At 39.1% G+C, this 23,724-nt stretch overlaps 1 protein-coding gene across 5 annotated transcripts in view; it reads right to left on the reverse strand.

Moving 5' to 3' along the window:
- JADE3 (jade family PHD finger 3) overlaps positions 1–23,724 on the reverse strand; it is a 149,060-nt gene that overhangs the window by 50,447 nt on the left and 74,889 nt on the right. For all 5 annotated transcript variants that reach the window (XM_009197476.3, XM_017953802.2, XM_003917624.5 and 2 more), the window contains one exon: positions 12,290–12,447. In XM_009197476.3, coding sequence (XP_009195740.1) covers positions 12,290–12,447 — 158 coding nt within the window. The remainder of the gene's footprint in view (positions 1–12,289; positions 12,448–23,724) is intronic.

The following is a 23,724-nucleotide window of genomic DNA, read 5'->3' on the forward strand; positions in this document are numbered from 1 at the left end:
CTGCCCTTAGGTAGTTTACAGTCACATCTTGTCTTTCTCCTTTTCTAACCACCCATGATTGTGTCTTCGTGTAGCCACTATCACATTTCTTGTTGAGACAGGGTTTTGCTCTGTTACCCAGGCTGGAGTGTAGTGGTATGATCACGGCTCACTGCAGCCTCAACCTCCCAGGCTCAAGCGATCCTTCCAACTCAGCCTCCCGAGCAGCTCGACTACAGGCGCATGCCACCATGCCCAGCTAATTTTTTTACTTTTTGTAGAGACGAGGTCTCACTGTGTTGCCCAAGCTGGTCTTGAACTCCTGGGCTCAAGTAATCTTCTTGCCTTGGCTTCCCAAAGTGCTGGGATTATAGGTGTGAGCCACCACACTCGACCCCACTATCACATTTTCTTACCCATCTATACATATACACACCTTTACTTGTGAAGATTGTTCATATAAATATTTATAATGTATCCATGAATATAAAAGTATTATATTCATCATATACATGATTGGGGTATAACTGACATACAATAAACTATATATTTTAAATGTATAAAGTTTTGACACACACATCTACATACATTTGTGCAACTAGCATCACAACCAAGATAATGTGTCCGTCACCCCCGAAAGTTTCCTTGTATCCTCCTGCTTCCCTGTCTCCTCCCAGAAAACCAATGATCTGCTTTGTCACTAAAGATTACAGATAGTCCTTGCTTTGCATGGTGATATGACACCGTAAAAATGACTGTGCAAGCTGAAACTGTGAAAAGCAATCTTAATAAACAATGGAGAAAACTATCATAGTTTAATAACCTTTAAAAATCTTGTCAAAACATTAAAAAGCTATATTCCCATTGACTATAAACATATAGGGAAATAAAAAATAATAAAACCAATATGTATTTAGTATACTATAATTTGAAACACTAGAAACATTGAGAATTACACTTTTATTTATTTGTAAAAACTTATTAAGAGTACAGTGCTTAACTCCCTTTCACTGTATAACTTACAACATGGAGTAAGCACCTTTTCTATCCCTTGGCAAATTGTCATACTCCCTTCTAAGTGTGGATTAAGTTTCCAACATTTTGTTCTTTGTGCTTTCAATGTTGTAAAATACTTCCAAGAATTCCTTTAATGTGCACTTTTTCACTAGGATCACTTCCTCTGGGACACCTTCACTCTTTTCACCATACCATTTTGTTCATTTATGTTGATAAGTTTGCCTTCACTAAGTTCTTTTTGGCTGTAAACCTAGAGCTTCTACAACAGCAGCATATCCCCATATTCCCATGGTTAGCTATTTCTTTTATAACTCCATTCATCTTTGATTGAAATTTCTCTTCTACTGTTATCACTTTTTATTTCTTTCAATGTTTCGTAGAATTCTCCAGTGAAACCATCTGGGCCTGGAGGTATTTTTAGGGGAAGTTTTAAATTACGAATTCAATGTTACTAATAACTTTGGGGCTATTCAAATGATCTATTTCACGTGGGTCGAGTTTGGTAGTTTGTTCAGGGAACCTCCAAGGAAGGTAGGAAAAATAAAGTACAGAAATGAAAAACAGAGAACACACACACACACACACACACACACACAAAATAAAAGGGCACGCTGAAGTCCTAACATATTACTAATTGCATCAAATATAAGTGGTCTAAACCAATTAAAAGACAGATTGACACAGCAGATTTAAAAATATGATCCAAATATATGCTGTCTAAATAAAACATACTTAAAATACAAGGATATAAGTAGGTTGAAAATAAAATAATGGAGAAAGACATATGATGCAAACATCACTCAAAAGAAAGCAAAAGTGACTATATTAACATCAGATAAAGTAGACTTCATAGTAAAGAAAATTACCAGAGATGAAGAGGATTATATAATGATAAAAGTGTCATTCCATCAAGAAGACATAGCAATCATAAATGTGTGTGCACCAAACAACAGTGCTCCAAAACACGTGAGGCAAAAATGAACTGAACTCAAAGGGGAAATGGACAAATCCATGATTATAGCTATAGACTTCAACCTCTCTCAGTAATTGATAGAACCAATAAACAGAAAATCAACAAGAGTACAGAAGAACTCAACACTACCACCAACTAACAGAGTTGAAAGAATTGACATTTATGGAATACTCTATGCAACAACAGCAGTATACACTTATTTTTAAGCACCCATGGAACATGTACTATGACAGATCATATCCTGGGCCATAAAATAAATCTCAACAAATTTAAATAACTGGAATTATTTAGAGTGTGTTTTCTGATCACAGTGGAATCAAAACTAGAAACTGGCCGTGCACAGTGGCTCACACCCATAATCCCATCACTTTGGGAGGCCAAGGTGGGAGGACTGCTTGAGCCCAGAAGTTCGAGACCAGCCTGGGCAATATAGTGAGATCTCATCTCTTAAAAGAAAATAATAAAATGCTCCAAGTCCAAGATATAAGAACATTAAGAAGTTTTTTCTTTGGTGTTGGCTGTATTCTTAAATTCTACATTAAGTGACTTTTTTTTTTTTTTTTTAATACTTTAAGTTCTAGGGCACATGTGTACAACGTGCAGGTTTGTTACATATGTATACTTGTGCCATGTTGGTGTGCTGCACCCATCAACTCGTCAGCACCCATCAACTCGTCATTTACATCAGGTATAACTCCCAATGCCATCTCTCCCCATAATAGGCCCCGGTGTGTGATGTTCCCCTTCCAGAGTCCAAGTGATCTCATGGATCAATTCCTACCTATGAGTGAGAACATGTGGTGTTTGGTTTTCTGTTCTTGCGATAGTTTGCTGAGAATGATGGTTTCCAGCTGCATCCATGTCCCTACAAAGGACACAAACTCATCCTTTTTTATGGCTGCATAGTATTCCATGGTGTATATGTGCCACCTTTTCTTAATCCAGTCTGTCACTAATGGACATTTGAATAATGAAAAATGTAAACACATTTATATGATGTTATTCTGAAAATTTACAGACATTAACATTTCTTTTTTTAAGCTTTGTGGTTTTAATTTTGCACTAAAAGTAGACATACACATTTATTTTTCTGCTAAGCAGTTTTCTTCTTAAATTATCAGTCTCATATGGGTGTGATATTTAATGGTGATTTTCTTTTAAATGGAAAAGACACCTTTCTTGTTTCAAATCTCTGTATACATATCTAAGATGGAATTTTACTAAAAAATAAAAGTGACAGTATTTAGTATAAAAAAAGAAAATAATAATAATAAAAAAAACTAGAAATCAGTAACAGAAAGATAACAAGAAAACCTCCAAACACTTGGAAACCAAAAATCACACTTTGAAATAATCCATGGGTGAAAAAAGAAATTTCAAGAGAAGTTAAAAAAAAATATACTTAAGAGAACGAAAATGAAATTCAACATACCAAAATTTATGAGACACGGTTAAAGCAGGTGCTGAGAGGAAAATTTATAGTACTACATGCTTACATTAGACAAGAGAAAAAGCTTCAAATCAATAAATTAAGTTCTCAACACTAGAAACGAGAAAAAAGGAGCAAAATAAACCCAAAGTAAGCAGAAGGATAAAAATAATAAAGACCAGGAATCAATGAGATTAAAAACAGAAAAGTAATGGGCCGGGCGCACTGGCTCACACTTGTAATCCCAGCACTTTGGGAGGCCGAGGTGGGCAGATTGCTTGAGCCCAGTAGTTCAAGATCAGCCTGGGCAACATGGTGAAACCCCTGTTTCTACAAAAAACAAAAACAAAAAAACCCCCAAAAAACAAAAATTAGCCCGGCATGGTGGCATGCACCTGTAGTCCCAGCTACTTAGGAGGCTGAGGCAGGAGGATCACTTGAGCCCAAAAGGTCCAGGCTGTAGTGAGCTGTGATCATGCCACTGTACTCCAGCCTGAGTGACAGAGTAAGACCCTGTCTCTAAAAACAAAACAGAAAAATAAAAAGAGTGTTCTGTGAAATGATCAAGATAACTGACCAACCCATAGCAAGAAAAAAAGATAAGACAAAAATTGCCAATAATAGGAATGAAAGAGGGATACTATTTTTTTTTAAACTTGTTTCAAGTATGTTCACAATTGTTCACTAAAGCATTTTTATGTTGGCTGCTTTAAAATCTTTGTTCAACTATTCTAATATCTGGCATCTTGGTGTCGGCATCTGTTTTTGGTCAGGTTAAGATCTTCCTGATTCTTGATGAGTAATTTTTTACTGAAACCTAGACATTTGGGGTATTACGAGACTCTGGATCTTATGCAAACCTTTGATTTTGGTTGGCTTCCTATGACACTATCTGGCTGGAGATCAGGGTTGGGGGCAATGCCTTGTTACCACGAGGTGGTTGTATAAGACCTAGTTCACCATTTGGCCTGTGTCAACATCCCTGTTACTGTTGGGTGGGGCTGAGAGCTTCAGCTCCCCACTAGGCTTCCACGGACACCTCCATTGCTGGGATTGGTAAGAATGCCTTGCTATTGTTTCCTGCATGGCCTCCACTGACACTGCTGAACAGAGGTGAAAATCCTGACTGTCCACTCAGTCTCCTCTAACACAACCCCAGATGTCGTACACCATTGCTGTCTAGGCTCCCTACTCCATCTTTGCTAGAGAAGGTTGGGGTGGCCCAAAATATTTTTCTGTGGTGTTTGACTGGAGAAGAGTTTTCTGTCTAAAAGTTTTCCACGTTGGCCAGGCACAGTGATTCATGCCTGTAATCCCAGCACTTTGGGAGGCCAAAGTGGGTGGATCACTTGAGGTCAGGAGTTTGAGACCAGCCGGGCCAACATGGTGAAACCCCACCTCTACCAAAAATACAAAAATTAGCTAGGTGTGGTGGTGTGCACCTGCAATCCCAGCTACTTGGGAGGCTGAGGCAGGAGAATCACTTGAACTAGGGAGGTGAAAGTTGCAGTAAGCAGAGATGGCGCCACTGCACTCCAGCCTGGGTGCCAGAGACTGAGTCTCAAAAAAATAATAATAAAATAAAAAAACAAAGGTTTCCCGTCTGATAGGCTGCCCCTTTCCTGGTCATTTGGCTAGAGAGGACAGGCTTTTTTTAGTTTTTGTTTTTTGTTTTTTGCTGGTTTGTGCTTCTGGGTTGCTAGCTTCTCCAGCACCAATGCTGGGAGCAAAAAGAAATCCCAGGGAACATAAAACTGGGTTGTTCCTCAGGTCTCAAGGACTCTAGCTGTTCTGCTTTCTTCTGATCTTTCAAAGTCTTATGTTTGCATTATATAAAATGCTCAGGGTTTTTAATTGTACTTAGTGGGAGGCATAGGGAAAAGCACACCTACTCCATCTTTTTGGAAGTAGAAGTCTAGCCAAGATTGAATTTTAAAATGAAAGCAACACAGGGAATACTACAAACCATTTTATACAGGTAAATTCAACAACTTAGATGAAACAAACCTGTACCTTAAACTACAAACTACCCAAAGTCACCCAGTTTGAAATAGTTACAGGGCTATTCAAATTATCTATTAAAGGACTCAAATTTGCCATGTGTAGTGGCTCATGCCCGTAATCCCAACATTTTGGTAGGCTGAGGTGGGAGGATCACTTGAGCCCAGGAGTTTCAGACCAGGCTGGCCAACACAGGAAGACTTCGTCTCTACAAAAAATTCTCAAAAAATTAGCTGCGTATTGTGGCACAGGCCTGTGGTCCCAGCTCCTGGGAGGCTGAGGTGGGAAGACTGCTTGGACTTAGGAGGTTGAGGCTGCAGTGAACTGTGATTGTGCCATTTCACTGCAGCCTAGGTGACAGAGCAAGGCCTCAAACAAACAAACAAAAATAACAACAAAAAGAACTCAAATTTATAGTTATAGTTAAGCAAATTCCCAAAGAGAAGCCTCTAGGTCCGGAGTGTTTCATTGGAGAATTCTATCAAACATTTTAAGAATTAACTCTAGTTCTACACCATTTCTTCCAAAAACTGGAAGAGGAAGCAATATTTCCCAACTAATTTTATAAGGCCAATACTACCCTGATACAATACAGATATAAATATCATGAGAGGTTGGGCGCACTGGCTCATGGCTGTAATCTCAGCACTTTGGGAGGCCAATGCTGGAGGGCTGCTTGAGGCCAGGAGCTTGAGACCAGCCTGGGCAACATGGTGAAACCCTGTCTCTATAAAAAATACAAAAATCAGCTGGGCGTGGCAACGAACACTTGTAATCCCAGCTACTCAGGAGGCTGAGGCAGGAGGATCACTTGAGCCTAGGAGGTGGAGGTTGTACTGGGCTTGAGATGGTGCCACTGCACTCCAGCCTGGGCAACAGAGTGAGACCCTGTCTCTCACATTATATATATATATAAAAATTATATTATAAATTATATAAGACTACAGGTCACTATTCCTCGGGAACATAAAAATAAGACATGAAAATATACAGACATAACAATTTCCAACAAGATATTTGCAAATCAAATCAAGCAATATAAAAATATAATATAATCCCTGATCAACTTGGTGCTATGGACTGAATTGTGTCACTCCCAAAGTGACTGTATTTGGAGACAAGACCTACAGGAGGTAATTAAGCTTAAATAAGGTCATAAGGGGAAGGTCATGTGAGCACACAGTGAGAAGGAGGCAAGCAAGGAAGACAGACCTTACCAGCAACTGAACTCTGCAAGACCTTGATCTGGGACTTCCAGCCTCCAGAACTTTGAGAAATAAATTTTTGTTGTTTAAGCCATCCAGCCTGTGATATTTTGTTATGGCAGCCCAAGTTGACTAATACTCAGGTTTGTTCCAGCAATGCAAGGCTGGTGCAATATTAAAAAAATCAATCAATGTAATCTATAACATTAACAGGTTGAAGAAGAAAAAAATCACCTGATCATATCATTTGATAGGGATCATTTCAGTTGACAAAATTGAAAACCCATTTACGAAAAAAACTACCACACACTAGGAGTAGAGGTGAACTCCTTCAACTTGACAAAGAACATCTATGAAAAACCCTATAGTGGCCAGATGTGGCGGCTCATGCCTGTAATCCCAGCACTTTGGGAGGCTGAGACGGGCAGATCACAAGGCCAGGAGATTGAGACGATCCTGGCTAACACGGTGAAACTCCATCTCTACTAAAAATACAAAAAATTAGCTGGGTGTGGTGGTGGGCGCCTGTAGTCCCAGCTACTTGGGAGGCTGAGGCAGGAGAATGGCATGAACCCGGGAGGTGGAGCTTGCAGTAAGCTGAGATCGCACCACTGTACTCCAGCCTGGGGGACAGAGCGAGACTCCGTCTTAAAAAAAAAAAAAAAAGAAAAAAAGAAAAACCCTATAGTTAATATCATACTTAATATATTGAAAGACTAAAAGCCTTCCACCTAAGATTGGGAACAAGACAAGGATGTCTGCTCTCTCCACTGCTATTTGACATATTACTAGACATTTTAGCTACTAGAATAAGGCAAGAAAAGAAATAAAAAGTAAACAGATTGGAAAGAAAGAAAGAAAACCATGTTTATTTGCAGGTGACATGATGGTTTACACAGAAAATCCTAAGGAATCTCTCTCTTTTTTTTTTTTGTTTAAATAAAACTGCCAGAACTAAGTAATTCAGCAGGGTCACAGGAACACAAGATCAACACACAAAAATTGGTTGTATTTGTATATACTAGCAATGACCATGTGGAAACCTAAATTATAAATACAATACCATTAACAATTGCTCAAAAATTTTTAACACTTAAGTATACATTTAGCAAAATGTGTACAGGACTTGTACAGATGTCAATTCTCCCCAAGTGATACAGGTTTAATACAATCCTTATGAAAATCCAGCAAGACTTTTTGTATATATGGAAAGCTTATTATAAAATTTGAATGGAAAGACAAAGAAAATGGAATAGCCACAGCAATTTTGAAAAAAGAATAAAGTGGGAAGAATCAACTTACCTGATTTTGAACTTTGACCTATGCCTCCCATCTTAACAAAATTCAAAATGGTTCATGCATTTAAATGTAAAACTATAAAACTCTTAAAAGAAAACATAGGAGAATATACCTACACACACACACACACACACACACATATATATATATATATATATATATATTTTTTTGACACGGAGTCTCTCTCTGTTGCCCAGGCTGGAGTGCAGTGGTGCGATCTCGGCTCACTGCAAGCTCCACTTCCTGGGTTCACGCCATTCTCCTGCCTCAGCCTCCCGAGTAGCTGGGACTACAGGCATGCGCCACCACACCCAGGTAATTTTTTTGTCTTTTTTAGTAGAGACGGGGTTTCACCATGTTAGCTAGGATGGTCTCGATCTCCTGACCTTGTGATCCGCCCGCCTCGGCCTCCCAAAGTGCTGGGATTACAGGCGTGAGCCACCGTACCCAGCCGAGAATATTTTTGAGACATAGAGCTAAGTGAAAAGTTTACAGCACGACATTAAAAGCATGATCCAAAAGAAAAAAAAAATCAATAAATCGAACTTCATCAAAATCATAAACTTACACTTTGTGAATGACCCTGTTAACAGGATGAAAAGTCAATCTATAAATAGACTGGGAGAAAATATTTGCAAATCACATGTTTGACAATGGATTCATATCTCAAATTTATAAGTAATTCTCAACACTTGATAGTAAAAAAAACAAAGAATCTGATTAGAAAACAGGCAAAGATATATTTCACTGAAAAGGGTATATGGATGGCAAATAGAAAGCTCAGTCAAAAAACCTTAAGACTAGCTCCAAGTTAAAAGGCAAGTCTGAGAATAACTTCATACCATGGGGCTAAATAGGCCTGAATTTATATAGTTCTTAAAAATGTTAATTGAACTCATTTGATTTTGAAAATCTGTTGAAGGACATGAAAACAAATTATTTATTAATGTTTCAATATAATTTCATATCACGAAGATTTAATTTTTAAGGCGACTTACAAAATCCAGAAAGTAAAATCACAAGACATAGTTTGACCCATGCAAAATGATGATAGTTAAGGGTTGCTGCGATAAGCAGCTGTGGTCGAGGAAATTAGGTACTTCAAACAAAGTTTAGGTACTCCAACCAAATCCTAAACAGGCTGAGCCTCCAATATGGTTGGCTCATATTGAAAGCCAAAAGAGAAATCCAAGGAAGATGATAAAAATATGGAGATTTCCATTAAATTCAGAAAATAAGATAAACATATTTCATAATAAAATTGTTCTCAAAGTGTCATCCCCAGATTAGTGGCATCAGTATCGTGTTAGGAGTTGTTAGAAATGCAAATTCTCAGACCTCGCACCTCAGATCTGCTGAACCAAAAACTGGGGGTGAGGTTAAGAAATCTGTTCTAACAAGCCCTCCAAATGACTCTGATGCACCCTAAAATTTGAGAATTACTGTTCCATAGGAAAGGCTACATACTACAGTACAAGTCTTATTGATATTTTCTAAAAAACAGAAACTGATATACCTACCAAGAGCAACCAGTTAAGGATTTCATTAAGGAATTCAATATGATCAATAATTTAATAGTCTGCCTTGTTGTTCCATTAAAATTAAGAGTTTCATATGATAGGCAAAGAACTATGGGAAACAGAAGAGATTTACCAACAATTCACAGCACTTATAATGGTAAATATTTGCAGCCCTCAGAACAAATATTAGAGCACTGAAGCCACACATGAATTAGGAACGCACATCCCTATATTTGAAAACAACTTAAACTCTTTTAGTTCCTAAAATTACTGTTCTTAGGCTGAGTGCGGGGGCTCACACATTTAATTCTAGCACTTGGGAGGCTGAGGTGGGCAAATTACTTGAGGCTGGGAGTTTGAGACCAGACTGGCCAATATGGTGAAACCCCTTCTCTACTAAAAACACAAAAATCAGCTGGGCATGGTGGCACATGCCTGTAAACCCAGCTACTCAGGTGGCTGAGGCACGAGAATCACTTGAACTCAGGAGGCGGAGGTTGCAGTGAGCTGACATCATGCCACTGCACTCCAGCCTGAGTGATAGAGCGAGACTCTGTCTCAAAAAATTAAAAAAATGAAAATAAATTACTGTTCTTAAACTGTTGCTCCATTCTTGCTACCCTACTTATCCATGGCTCACTTAACAGACAACATTTTTAAAGTGGTACACGGGCCATTTTCCACTCAGCCTAAAAGATTAAAATCACCTCCAATGAGTAGACAATTGATACTGACTTACCAACAAGATCAAAGTCAAGATGTTAGTCACACTCAATAATCCTCGGAGTATCAATGGAATGGTGATGGTCAACTCAGCACCAGGGCTGCTATAGTTGTACAAAAATACTGACAACAAGGACATGAAAACGCTCAACTCCTATGTTCATTCATGATGCTATTCTGATTTTTAGGGGGCAGGAGATGGTGCTGATGAGCCAGTAAGTTTTGAGACATATGCTGAGCAAGGCTGTGGAGCTTTAATTAACAGGGCATAGGCAGCCTCTCTGTGGGTAGGACAGCCTGGGTTTCTAGAAATGATTCCAACAAGCATTTCTGGAGCATGACTAGGTCTTGAAAACCTAGTACTAGGAGCAGAGAATTCAAGGATGTTATCTCTGCCCTTAAAAAAATCTAATATGTAATAGAAATAGATGGGTGTACAATAAGATCTACAATTTCTCACAGTAACCAGCAGGTCCCACTAGCCCCTTTATTTGGCACTCTACATTCTATTCATTCATTCATTCAAACTTTTACTCAACATTTTGTTTAATGCCAACCTTTGTGTAAAGTACTGGAAACACAAAGACCAGAAAGAAAAAATGGCTTCCAAAATCAGTCACTACTCTTTAGCTGAACTTATTACTTATTACTTCCTCTGGCAGAAAAGTCTTTCTCTCCTCTTTCTTCAAAACCAAAGCCCTCTCCTACTTCAATTTTCTTCTCAGGTCTAATGCAAATGAAGGCCATGTGCTTATAGTCAACTCAATCATTCAGTAATCCCCTTTTATTTGGGTTTATGCATTTTACAAACTCTTATGTTTTTGGCCCTCTGTTTATAGGTACCATTACTCTATGTTTTTGATCCTCTATTTATAGATACTATTACTTTAAGGCCCTATATTATATATAAGTTATATATAATATGCTATATATAATACATAAGTTACATATTATATATGGTATATATAATACATAAGTTATATATAATATATATGTTATATATTTTATATATGTTATATATGTGTTTTATATATATATCTATAACTTCCCATAGGTGTTTCTATACTTTGAATGTGTCTCCAAAAGTTTGTGTACTGGAGCTTTAATTCCCAATGTGACAGTGTTGGGAGGTGGGGTCTTTAAGAGATAATTGGGTATTGAGGGTAGAACGCTCATGAATTGACTAATGCTGTTACAGCAGCAGTTAGTTCTTGTGGGAATGAGTTCCTGCAGGAGTGAATTAATTCTCATAAGAGTGGGTCATCATAAAAATGAGCTTGGCTCACTCTTGTGATCTCTTAAACACATGTTCACTTGTCCTTCTTCTTTTCTCACATGTTATGACACAGTATAAAAGCCCTTGTCAGAAGCTGCTGCCATGCCCTTGGACTTCCCAGTCTTTAGAACTGTGAGTCAAATACTTCTTTATAATTTATACAGACTCAGCCAGGTGCGGTGGCTCACGCCTGTAATCCCAGCACTTTGGGAGGCCAAGGTGGGCAGATCATGAAGTCAGGAGTTCGAGAACAGCCTGTCCAGCATGGTGAAACCCTGTCTCTACTAAAAAAAATGCCAAAAAAATTAGCTGGGCATGGTGGCACATGCCTGTAATTCCAACTACTTGGGAGGGTGAGGCAGGAGAATCTCTTGAACCTGGGAGGCAGAGGTTGCAGTGAGCCAAGATGGTGCCACTGCACTCCAGCCTGGGTGACAGAGCAAGACTCTGTCTCTAAATAAATAAATAATACAGACTTAGGTATTGTTCTAACAATAGTAAACAGACTAAGAGAGGCATTATGTAATTCTGTTTCTCTCAGAAGACTAATAAATGCTACTGACTGTTGAGTCAGACTTGGAAATTCTTGTCTCCAAAATTTTATCATAATTTCAGATTGGACTTCAAATGGTTTTATCCTATGAATAATGGGCACACACTATGTCACTAAATACATGAGCCTGACTTTAACTACTGGCCTATTATAGCCTGGTAAAATCTGCTACTGGTCTGAGTGAATTGGTGAAGATGGTATGTGACTTTGTACTATAAATGCATAATTAGCCACTCTAACTTTCTCCCCAAATGGCAGACAGATAAACATGAGAGCATTCATTCCCTAAGTCAAAGGTGCAAGCATGCAAATACCTGAGAGAAGGCTGTGGAACAGTGTCTGGACTGGCTGGTACCTGGACTCCCTTTTCCCATTCTTCCTTCCATGTATCAGCAAAGAGGTAATAGCTATCAGGATTAATGTGGTGAGAATCTGGAAGTTTCATGGCACTGATGAGGTCCTTCCGGAATACCTGGAAAGATATTGCACATATCTTGAGAAGACCATCACTATGCAACTGATACCATTCAATGTTCTCCTTTTAAAAAGGCCATCCCCAGCCACTCTACTTCCAACAAAAGAAACATCTCTAACTTCCTAAATGGCCAGATCAACTTCTGTTTGGAAAGGTCTGAAGTACTGACAAGGAAGCTAGCTTATTTGGGATTTAATAAAGGGTAATGGAATCCTTCCTGAATTATTTTCTTGGGTTCTCTAAATTTAAATCAACAATATAGGTTACTCAAAACAGTCTGTATAAAACAATCCTTAACTCTCTTAAATTAAGCAACAAGTTTCACTGATAGTTAATAATTTGGGCATCACCTCATTTTAAAATTTATTTAGAAATAATTGTAGACTTAAAGAAAAGTTATCAAATAGTACAGTTTCCATATATCCTTCACTTAGTTTCCTCTAATTGTTTACACTTTATATAGCCAGAGTTCAATTACCTAAACCAGGAAAGTAGTACTGCTATAATACTATTAATTAATGTATAGACTTCATTCAAATTTTCACTATTTTTCTCCCTAATGTCTTTCTGTTCCAGAATTTTATTTTATTTTTTTGAGACAGGGTATCAATATGTTACCTGGGCTGGAGTGCGATGGTGTAATTTTGGCTCACTGCAACCTCTGCCTCCGGGGCTCAAGCGATCCTACCACCTCAGCCTCCTGAGTAGCTGGGACTACAGACACATACCACCATGCCTGGCTAATTTTTGTAATTTTTTTTTTTTTGTAATTTTTGTAGAGGCAGGATTGACAGGTTGCCCAGGCTGGTCTCAAACTCCTGAGCTCAAGTGATCTGCCTGCCTTGGCCTCTCAAAGTGCTGGGATTATAGGTGTGAGGCACAGTGCCTGGCCTTAAGAGTGCCTTTAATGAGGCAGTGGTTAAATAGTTGTGGCAATTGCCAATCTGCTAAACTACTATCTTTGGGAAAGATGGTGCTGTGGGAAATCTTTCCTTAGATCTGGAAAGTGTTTGTCAACATCCTAAAATATCTCATTATTTTCCAAGTGAAAGTCTTTACAAAATATATCAACTGATTACAAAACATAAGCCATATCTTCATACTTGACATAACTGCTTATGAAATCTGCCCTACATAGTTTCCTAACCCGAAAACATATTGCAGTGGATTGAATGGTGGCCTCCAAAAAGATATGTCCACATCCTAGTTCCCAGAAACTATGGATATTACCTTATTTGGAAAAAGGGTCTTTGCAGATGTAATTAAGTTAAGATCTTCAGGTGAAGATATCATTCTGGAATATCCAAGTGGGCTGTAAGTCGAATGACAAGTGTCCTTACAAGAGAAAGGTGGAGGGAGATTTGAGATGGAAGAGGAGGAGGTAGTGTGATCATGGAGGCAGAGATTAGAGTGATTTATTGATCCACAAATCAATGAATGCTGACATCCACCAAAAGCTGGAAGAGGCAAAGAAAGAATCTCGCTTAAAACCTATGGAGGGAGCACAGACTGGCTGATTTTTTACTTTTGGCCTTCATACTGTGAAAGAATAAATTCCTACTGTTTTAAGCTACCTCATTTGTGTTAATTTGTTATTATAGCCCTAGAAAACTAATACACATGCTTATCAAACAGAAGAGTAACTTGAAGGCTATAGACAAAGGTATACAAAAGCAGAGGCCAATGAAATGTGGTCCTTGTCTATGGCTTCAGAAATACTCAAACCTGGCCAGGCGCGGTGGCTCATGCCTGTAATCCCAGCACTTTGGGAGGCCGAAGCGGGTGGATCGCAAGGTCAGGAGATCAAGACCATCCTGGCCAACATGATGAAACCTCATCTCTACTAAAAACGCAAAAATTAGCCGGGTGTGGCGGCGCATGCCTGTAGTCCCAGCTACTTGGGAGGCTGAGGCAGGAGAATTGCTTGAACCCGGGAGGCGGAGGCTGCAGTGAGCCAAGATTGTGTGACTCCACTCCAGCCTGGGCAACAGAGTGAGACTGTGTCTCAAAAAAAAAAAAAAAAGAAGTAAAAAGTACTCAAACCTCCATGAAGGTGAAGTCTGGGAAACCATCATCCAATTCATACCTGTTTTTCTTAAGTAAATGAAAACTAAATCCAATGACTATTATAATTTTCCCTTCCCCTTTAGAGAAAAACAGCAGGCATGTGATAAGCCTGATTTCAATTTTACAAGCTAGCCACATTAAAGAGCATCAGATGTAAGTTTTCTAGAGAAGCATTTTTACTTAAGGCAGAGTGTGAGAGGCTGCCTTATCTTGCTATGGAAGTCAAACATCTCAAGCATGAGACAGAACATAAAATGCTGAGTGGATGGGAATGTCAGTTCAGTACTCAGGCAGAAGATATGTGCAAAGTGATATAAAACATATTTGCCAGACTGGTCTCATTAACCTGCTTTTGATAAGAAAAGGCATTTTTAAAGTTTTTGAACTGAAAACAAAATAACTATAGCAAATCCCTATTAGTGAGGAGAATTTTATATACAGACAGTGGCACACATAAACATATATATTTGTATATATTTTCATAAAGAAACAATAAAAGAATAAACCAAAAACTTAACAAAAAGATTAACTCTGCAGAGTGAGGAGAAAACAGGGAGGGGAAAGAGACTTATAGAAAAGTTACCAAAATAGTTGAGCTGAATCTAGCTGGATCTCTCAATATATTTTGTTTTACAGTTTGAAGTTTGAAGCAGGCAAATATTTTATATAATTAAAAAATCTTAGGCCGGGCATGGTGGCTCACGCCTGTAATCCCAGAACTTTGGGAGGCCAAGGCGGGTGGATCACGAGGTCAGGAGATTGAGACCATTCTGGTTAACATGGTGAAACCACGTCTCTACTAAAAATACAAAAAATTAGCGGGGCGTGGTGGCGGGCCCCTGTAGTCCCAGCTACTTGGGAGGCTGAGGCAGGAGAATGGCGTGAACCCAGGAGGCGGAGCTTGCAGTGAGCTGAGATCACACCACTGCACTCCAGCCTGGGCGACAGAGTGAGACTCCATCTCATAAATAAATAAATAAATAAATCTTAAAGGAATATGGGTCTGGGACAGACTACCTGGATGGGCATACTGGTTTCACTACTGAGTAGCTTTCAGCAAGTTATCCAAATTCTGAGTCTCAATTTATCTATAAAATGGGGATAATAACTCTCACCTCATAAGGGTTGCAAAGATTAAATGGGTGAACCTGTATAAAGGACTTAGCACAGTATGGAGCTCATAGTAATTTCTAAATAAATGCTAGATGGTGTTATTTTATTATCATCATCATAGCATTCCTTCTAAAATCAGAAACAAGTATATAACTGAGTTCTTCTCCATAGTCCACAAAGTAATTGTTGATGGGGTAAGAGAGATACGAGTTCACAGCTCAGTTAAAATGTGCATGGTTTGGCTCCCAAAGACACAGTTCCCAAGCAAGAGCCCCATCAAGAACTTTAACCAACATTCCAAAGGCCACAAGGTAATGTAGAAACTTCACAAAATAAAACATAGCCATTTGTTGCTAAATTAAAGATAATGAAGGAGGGACCTAGATGCTGACCCTGACCTTTCTAGGTAATGAAGTTGAGAAGTTTTACAAGTTCTTAATAGTGTGTCTATTTTACATGCACTGGTAGTTTTCCCAAAAGTTCCTGAAACAAAAAGCCTTTGTACTTACCAGATAACTGTTCATTTATGGTCAAAGAGGGGATTCACTGGCTAACATACAGTCCAGAAGCTATGCCAAGCCCAACACTGTGTGCACATCTGGCCTGTCAGATGCTTGCAGAAACAAAGGAGGCCTCACTATGAATTCAATTAGAACATCAATGCTCAACCTGCCAGAGCCACAAAATGAAAATGCCCTTTGCAGACAACTCTGACTTTTATTGCTCTCATTAACATCTCTCAGTTGGCAATTTTTTAAAGCACAGCTCCTCTGAACATTTGTGTGACATTTTTCATAGGAAAAGTCAAAACATTAACTTCCTGTATGACACAAAGAGGAACACTGTCTGGTCCATGTGAATAAAGCAGAGAGACTGATCAAGTTTGATTCAGTCACTGAAATCTGAAGCTATACATAACTGACCACAAACTGACATGTCACCCCAAAAGCATAAAACAGCCACAAACTGGTAATTATATTTAAGCAAAATGAATTAATTATAATTATACAATCTTTAGGCAAAAAGTTGTCAGGTTAAGAAGAATCAATAGCAGAGAAAACTTAGCAAAGAACACTGTGCCTAAAACCCTTAAAAACTCTGTTCTTGTATTGTCAAGACATTGCATCCCACATTGATTTTTTTCAATGAATCAAAAAGCTTATTCAATTTCTAAATTTAAAACTTTAAAACCCATGGAAATATTTTTCAAATAGTTTAAAATAACTCTCAGGTTTCTTATAAAGAATAAACAGAACATTTTGATGGCTATGGGCTAATACCAACTGCAACATCAGTTACCATAAAGCAATGCACCTTTGGGTTGCTTAAGTTGGATTATTCCCTTTCCCCCATATCAAACAGAGATGTAATGGAGAATGGGGAGCAACAAAGTCTGATTTGGAGATCTGAGCAGTTTTAGCACAAGAAATAACATCTGAAGGCTGCTTTGCAAATTATTCTCCCTTCCCTCAATGTCCCCTTTTGTGTAATAAGTATGCACTTGTAGCTCAGTGCTTTTTATCTGCTGCAGGTCAGAAAACCAAATAATTAAGCTTGTTAGAAATATAGGTACAATGATATAAACAGGCTTTACTAGAGAGTATGTAGTGCTCTCTACTGAATTAAAATATATGAGCTTTCATTCTGTTGCTATGAAAGTCTTGGATAATAACGAGACTCCAGGCCTACAGATGATATGCAGTCAATGTTTTAAGATAGGTTGATATGTTTTACACACCAGACTAGTAGTCGAAAATACCCTAGCTTCTGATAACAAATGGAAGACTTTTTAATAGTCTCCCAAAGTGCTGGGATTGTAGGTATGAGCCACGGCACTCAGCCAGTTACTATGTACTTTTTCTAGGGATTAAAAAAACCAACAACAACTTTAAAGTATGGGCCCTTTTAAGAATCAGATAAGGCTACTATCTCAGAAAAATATTAACAAAGAACATACCCTTAAAAATCTATATACAATTTCCAGAAGGTACACAAAGCCCCTGAACCATACAGGGGATTCACATATCCCTAGGAAACTCTTCTCTACGGGATAAATTAGAGGGAGACTTGCATAAGAATCTCACTGATACACTAAATACCAAAGAAAAATATATATCTTTTAATGCAGCCAATTAATCCTCTGCAAAAAGGATAATTTATATTGCACGTCAGTGACTAATTCCCAGTAAAATCGTAAGGCTCAAGAATTCTGGTTTTGTCTCAGACCTGTAGTCAGAAAACAAAACAAAACAATCTCCCGTTTTTATAAGAAGCAAATGGCAGGACAGGCAGCAAATTAACAAATTTTCATGAACCCATCAGAGAAATGAATCACAGCACAAATAGCCAATTCAGAGAGACAGGTGCCTGCAGGGAGACACAGGGCAGAGCATTTGGTTACCTGTGGCAGAAGCCACAGCAGGAACATTAAACTAGAAATTTTGAATCGCTGGATGCTGTGTGGGGACTGATATAAGAATATGAAGTTCCTGGGGGCTGTAGTTATGGGGGGGGGGGTCCCAACCGCTTGCAAGCTTTTTCTTCAGAAACCCAATTCCGCTCACACAGGGAAGCTGGGGTGGGGGGCGCGGTACCTGGAGAAAGCACCAGAGCGGTGCTGTCTGGGTACTTGGTGCTTAGTACCCTGGTTCCCTTACCAAACAAAAGGCTTCATCTGCAGGGGAAGGGTATCAAGTGAGGGCAATGGTGCAGTTTCATCACTGCTGGGAGAAGGGAAAAGCATCCAGCCTCAGCCTCCTTGTGTTACCTAAGGGGCAAAAAGGTAACCTATAGGAGCGAGAACCTCAAGGACAAAGGCTGAGAACATCAGAAGGTATCTGCTACAGGCCAATGAGGGAATAGGGGGCAGGGGCAAAAAGGCTCTACCTGAAGACTACCTTCCCCACCACCACTTCCACCCCCAGAAACAGGACCCCTATGCACCCTAAAGACTAAGAAAGAGTTAATGAGAAGATTAGCGAATGCTGCCCCTCCCCCATACCGTCTACTACGCTAAAGCCTCCAGGGATAATAACATTGGCTAACAGCTTGGGAGAGCTGCAAGAGACAAAATTCCTATGAGGACAAGCACAAAGAGACCTTGAGCCAAGAGGAGAGACAAAAACAGGGTCACTAGAAGAAGTTGAAGTCTGTGTTACAGCAATAACAAATTTCAAACACTCTCATATATTGCTGGTGTGACTGAAAAATGATGAGCCCCTTTGGAAAACAGCCTCGTAGTTCTTTAGTTAAATGGTTAAGTAGAGTTACTATATGACCCAACAATTCCACTCCTATGTGTGTAGTCAAGACAACTGAAAATGCACATCAACACAAAAACTTGTACCTGAATGTTCAAAGCAGAATTACTCATAATACCTCGTAAGTGGAAACAACCCAAATGTCCACCAACTGATGAACAGATAAACAAAATGTGTACTGATAAAATGTAGTATCATTCAGTCATAAAAAGAAACGAAGTGTCCAGGCACGGTGGCTCATGCCTGTAATCCCAGCACTCTGGGAGGCCGAGGCGGGTGGATCACCTGAGGTCGGGAGTTCAAGACCAGCCTGACCAACATGGAGAAACTCTGTCTCTACTAAAAATACAAAATTAGCCAGGTGTGGTGGTGCATGCTTGTAATCCCAGCTACTCAGGAGGCTGAGGCAGGAGAATCGCTTGAACGTAGGAAGTGGAGGTTGTGGTGAGCCGAGATCGCGCTACTGCACTCCAGCCTGGGCAACAAGAGCGAAACTTTGTCAAAAAATAAATAAATAAATAAATAAATAAATAAATAAATAAAGGAAGGAAGGAAGGAAGGAAAGACGGACGGACGGACGGACGGACTAATACATGCTATAACATGAGAGGTGAAAACACTATGTTCAGTGAAAGAAGCCAGACACAAAGGGCACGTGTTGTATGATTCCATTTATATGAAATGTCTAGAATAGGGAAATCCATAGAGAAGGAAGGTAAATTAGTGGTTGCCAGGGGTTGCAGGTAGGGAGATGGGGAATTACTGCTAATGGGTAAGGGGTTTCTTTCTGAGGTGATGAAAATGTTCTAAATTATTATTGTAATGGGTTACACAACTCTGAACATACTAAAACCCACTGAATTATACACTTAAAATGGGTGAATTGTATGGTACGAGAATTATATTTCAAGAAAATATGTTAAAAATGGTTTTTAAAAAAGGGTGATTATTGCAGTGTCAATGTACACCACCTGAGAGATCTTGCTGTTCACTCTCTCCCAGCAATAATGAGGCACCTCTCCTCCTCAATGTGATGTTTGCAGACTGGGTAGGGAGCCTGGGCTGTCACCATCACCCATCAATAAGGTGGTACTTTCACTACCACCATATCCTCCATCATCAGTGGGGGCAACAAGGTGGTGGGAATTTCCACCTCTATGAAGCAGTAGAGACTCCCCAGTCCTGCTTCCCAGAGAAATAAAGAGCTAGGATGGGGAGCTTAGGAATTCAACAACAGGTAGTAAAGAGTCAGCAGCCCTCTTCCCCACTGGCCTGGTTATAGCGGAGGACTACTAAAACAGAAGATTTAAATAAGACTCAGTGTCTAATGACATAATACTGAAAAAGTCCAGGATACAACTGAAAATCACTCATCATACTAAGAACTGGGAATGAGAAGAGACAATCAACAGGCATCAACACTGAGATCACACAGATGTTAGAATTATCTGACAAGGATTTTAAAACATCCATGATAAAAACGTTTCAACAAGAAATTACAAACACTTTTGAAACAAAAAACAGAAAGTCTCGGTGAAGAAATGGAATATATAAGAATAACCAAATGGAAGTTTTAGGATAGAATTTTAGGATGCAATTACTGAAATAACAAACTCATAGGATAGGCTCAACCAATGAATGGAATTAATGAACAGAAGACAGAACCAATGAACAAGAGAAATTATTCAATCTGTTCAACAGAATATACACTGAAAAAAAAAAAAAAAAAGAAAAGTGCCTGAGGGACCTGTGGGAAAATAACAAAAGGTCTACCATTCATGCAACTGCAGCCCCACAAGGAGGGGAAAAAGAAGGTGGAGTTGAAAAATATTTGAAGAAATAATGGCTGAAAATTTCCCAAACTTAGTGGAAGATATAAATCTACAGATTCAAGAAGCTGATTAAAGCCCAAAGAGGATAAGCCAAAAGAAATCCATGCCCAGGTACATCATAATCTAACTTTAAAAAACTAAAGACAAAGAAAAATCTCAAAAACAGCTGGGAAAGAAATGACTACCTAGAGGAGAACAACCTATCTGAATGGGGGCAGATTTCTCATCAGAAACCATGGAGGCCAGAAGGAAGTAGCATATTTTCCAAGTGCTGAAAGAAAAGTACTGTCAAACCAGAAATCTATATCAAGTGAAAATATCCTTCGAGAATGAAGGAGAAATCAAGACATCCTCAGATGAAGGAAAACTAAGAGAATTTATCACCAGCAGACCTATTCTAAAATAATAGCTAAAGGAAATTCTTCAAACAGAAACAAATGAACAAAAAAGAAAAATGGGAACATCAGAAATAAAGAAGCGTACAAATATGTCGTATCTCTTAAGTGAACCTTAAAACAATTGTCTGAAGCAAACAGGTGCAGCAAATAGGGCCAGGAAAATCAGAAATTGAGAGAAAAGTGTACTCACGCTATCAGAAATAGGGCATAAACTGACGCTTTGAAAAAAGCAGTCAATGGCGGCTGGGCGCAGTGGCTCACGTCTGTAATCCCAGTACTTTGGGAGGCCAAGTCGGGTGGATCACGAGGTCAGGAGTTCAAGGACAGCCTGGCCAAGATGGTGAAACCCCGTCTCTACTAAAAATACAAAAATTAGCCAGGCGCAGTGGCAGGCGCCTGTACTCCCAGCTACTTGGGAGGCTGAGGCAGGAAAATCGCTTGAACCTGGGAGGTGGAGGTTGCAGTGAGCCGAGATTGCACCACTGCACTCTAGCCTGAGCGACAGAGCAAGATTCCGAATCTAAATAAATAAATTAATTAATTAAAAAAAATAAAAAGCAGCCAATGGCAATATTGCTTCAGTTTCAGGAGCCAAAGAGGAAGAAAGAATTCACAGTGGTTCCATCTGATTCCTCAAAGGCTGCTTTCAGACTCACCTGTGAGTAGTGTGTGCTTGTCACCTTTGCCAATTTCCACTTACTTTTACTTCTCTTCTTTTACCAAGGGTTCCTACTATATTCTTCTTGCTGCCTGGGTTCCCAGCCCCTGTTCAATTCCAGGTTTGTTCTCTTTATTCTTTAGTTTTGTTCTCACTTCATTATGGAAACTTTGATTACAACTACTCATGAGAAAACACTGATGCTGTCCCATATTTCTTAACTGCCAAAGTTTCAACAAATGTTTACTATACAGTTATTGTACCCTACATAATATGTCCAATGCATATGGGTTAATAAAACAAGATTCAGCATGAATAAAAACTTGAATGTCAGTTCTGCTTTTTCAAATGACCCTGGGCAAATAAATTTCTCTGAGCCTCATCACCTGCAAAACAAACAAACAAACAAACAAACAAACAAACAAAAAACTGGAAAGTACCTACTTTATAGTGTTACTGGAGGAATCGAACAGGAGTATATTACTTCCCCGATGTGCTTGATTATAAAAATCACCTGAGTCACTTTTTAAAATCCAGATCCTAGGCACCTTTCTTGGAAATACTAATTCAGTAGTGTCACAGGGTGGGGTAGGTCTAGAATCATTATTTTAAACAGGCATCCAAGGAGAGTCTCATAACTGTTTAAATTTGGGAAACTAATGTAAAGCTTTTGGCACATAAAACTTCAATAAATGGTAGCTATGAGAGATAGGTATGATAATGTCCATGTTATGCTGACAAATTATTTCAAAGAGATGAAATAAGCCAGCAAAGCAGAACATGGGATCAAGCTCTTCTAATGCAAAGGCTAGTTTTGTCCTACAATATCACCAGGTTTTCCTTTTTATAACAGATTAAATATAAATGAAAACAATTTGCTTTCAGCAGCCCAGGTCCCCTATCCCTTGCAACAAAAAGACTACTATTCCCACTGCCTGGGAGGCAGTAGGCCTCAAAATCCAAAGCCCTTGAATTGCCTTATGTCCTAGGACCAGCTGTCCTCCTAAAAGGGTAGGTAGCAAGGTTTCTTTCTCACCATTCTGTAGTCAAAGTCTCCTCTAGACAGATGGGAAATTTCTTCCACTCCTGTTTATGTGTGACATGGACATATATAAATAAACTTTTACTTCTATAGTGCCCAGAAAAATCCCTGGCAAAAGAAATGAAAAGTGACCTCCAAGGAAGAGAGAAATGCTCTCTGGTGGACACACCCAAAAGTAACCCACAAAGAGTCACTCCCTTTCTATTAAGGCAGTGGGACCTGTGACTTGCTTCTAAACAACAGAATATGGCAAACATGATGAGATGTCATTCCTTTGATTAGGTCACATTATATAGCAAATGTGATGGGGATGCCACTCCCATGATTATATTATGTTATGTAACACTCCATCTTAGTTGACCGGAGGGAAAGACTCTCCTTGTTGGCTCTGAATAAGTATGCTGCCATGTTGTGAAAGGATCTATGGAAAAGGCCATGTGGCAAGGAACTACAAGTGGCCTTTAGAAACTGAGAGTGCTCTCTGCCAAAAGCAAGAAGGAAAACAGAAACCTCAGTCCTTTAGCTCCAAGGAGACAAATTCTGCCTACAACATGAGCTTGGTGGCAAATTCTTCCCTAGGCAAGCCTCCAGATGAGAACACATCCCATTTTCCACAGTGATTTCAGCCTTGAAAGATCCTGAACAAAGAATCTAGTCACACCATGCCCAGATTACTGACCCATAGAAACTGAGATATAAGTGTGTGCTGCTTTAAGACACGAATTTTGTGATAATTTGTAATGCAGCAATACATAACTAATATATTTTCTGTTCTTTTACAGCTAAGGAAGTCTACTCATAGTAGAAGTGAAGATACACAAGGTCATTTTATCATCATTTAATTATCACAGAGGAAAGTAGGATTCACTAAACCATGATCAAGTTGAAGGGGAACCCTGGCACT

This window comes from Papio anubis, chromosome X, assembly GCF_008728515.1.
Source record: "Papio anubis isolate 15944 chromosome X, Panubis1.0, whole genome shotgun sequence".
NCBI classification, from domain to species: Eukaryota; Metazoa; Chordata; class Mammalia; order Primates; family Cercopithecidae; genus Papio; species Papio anubis.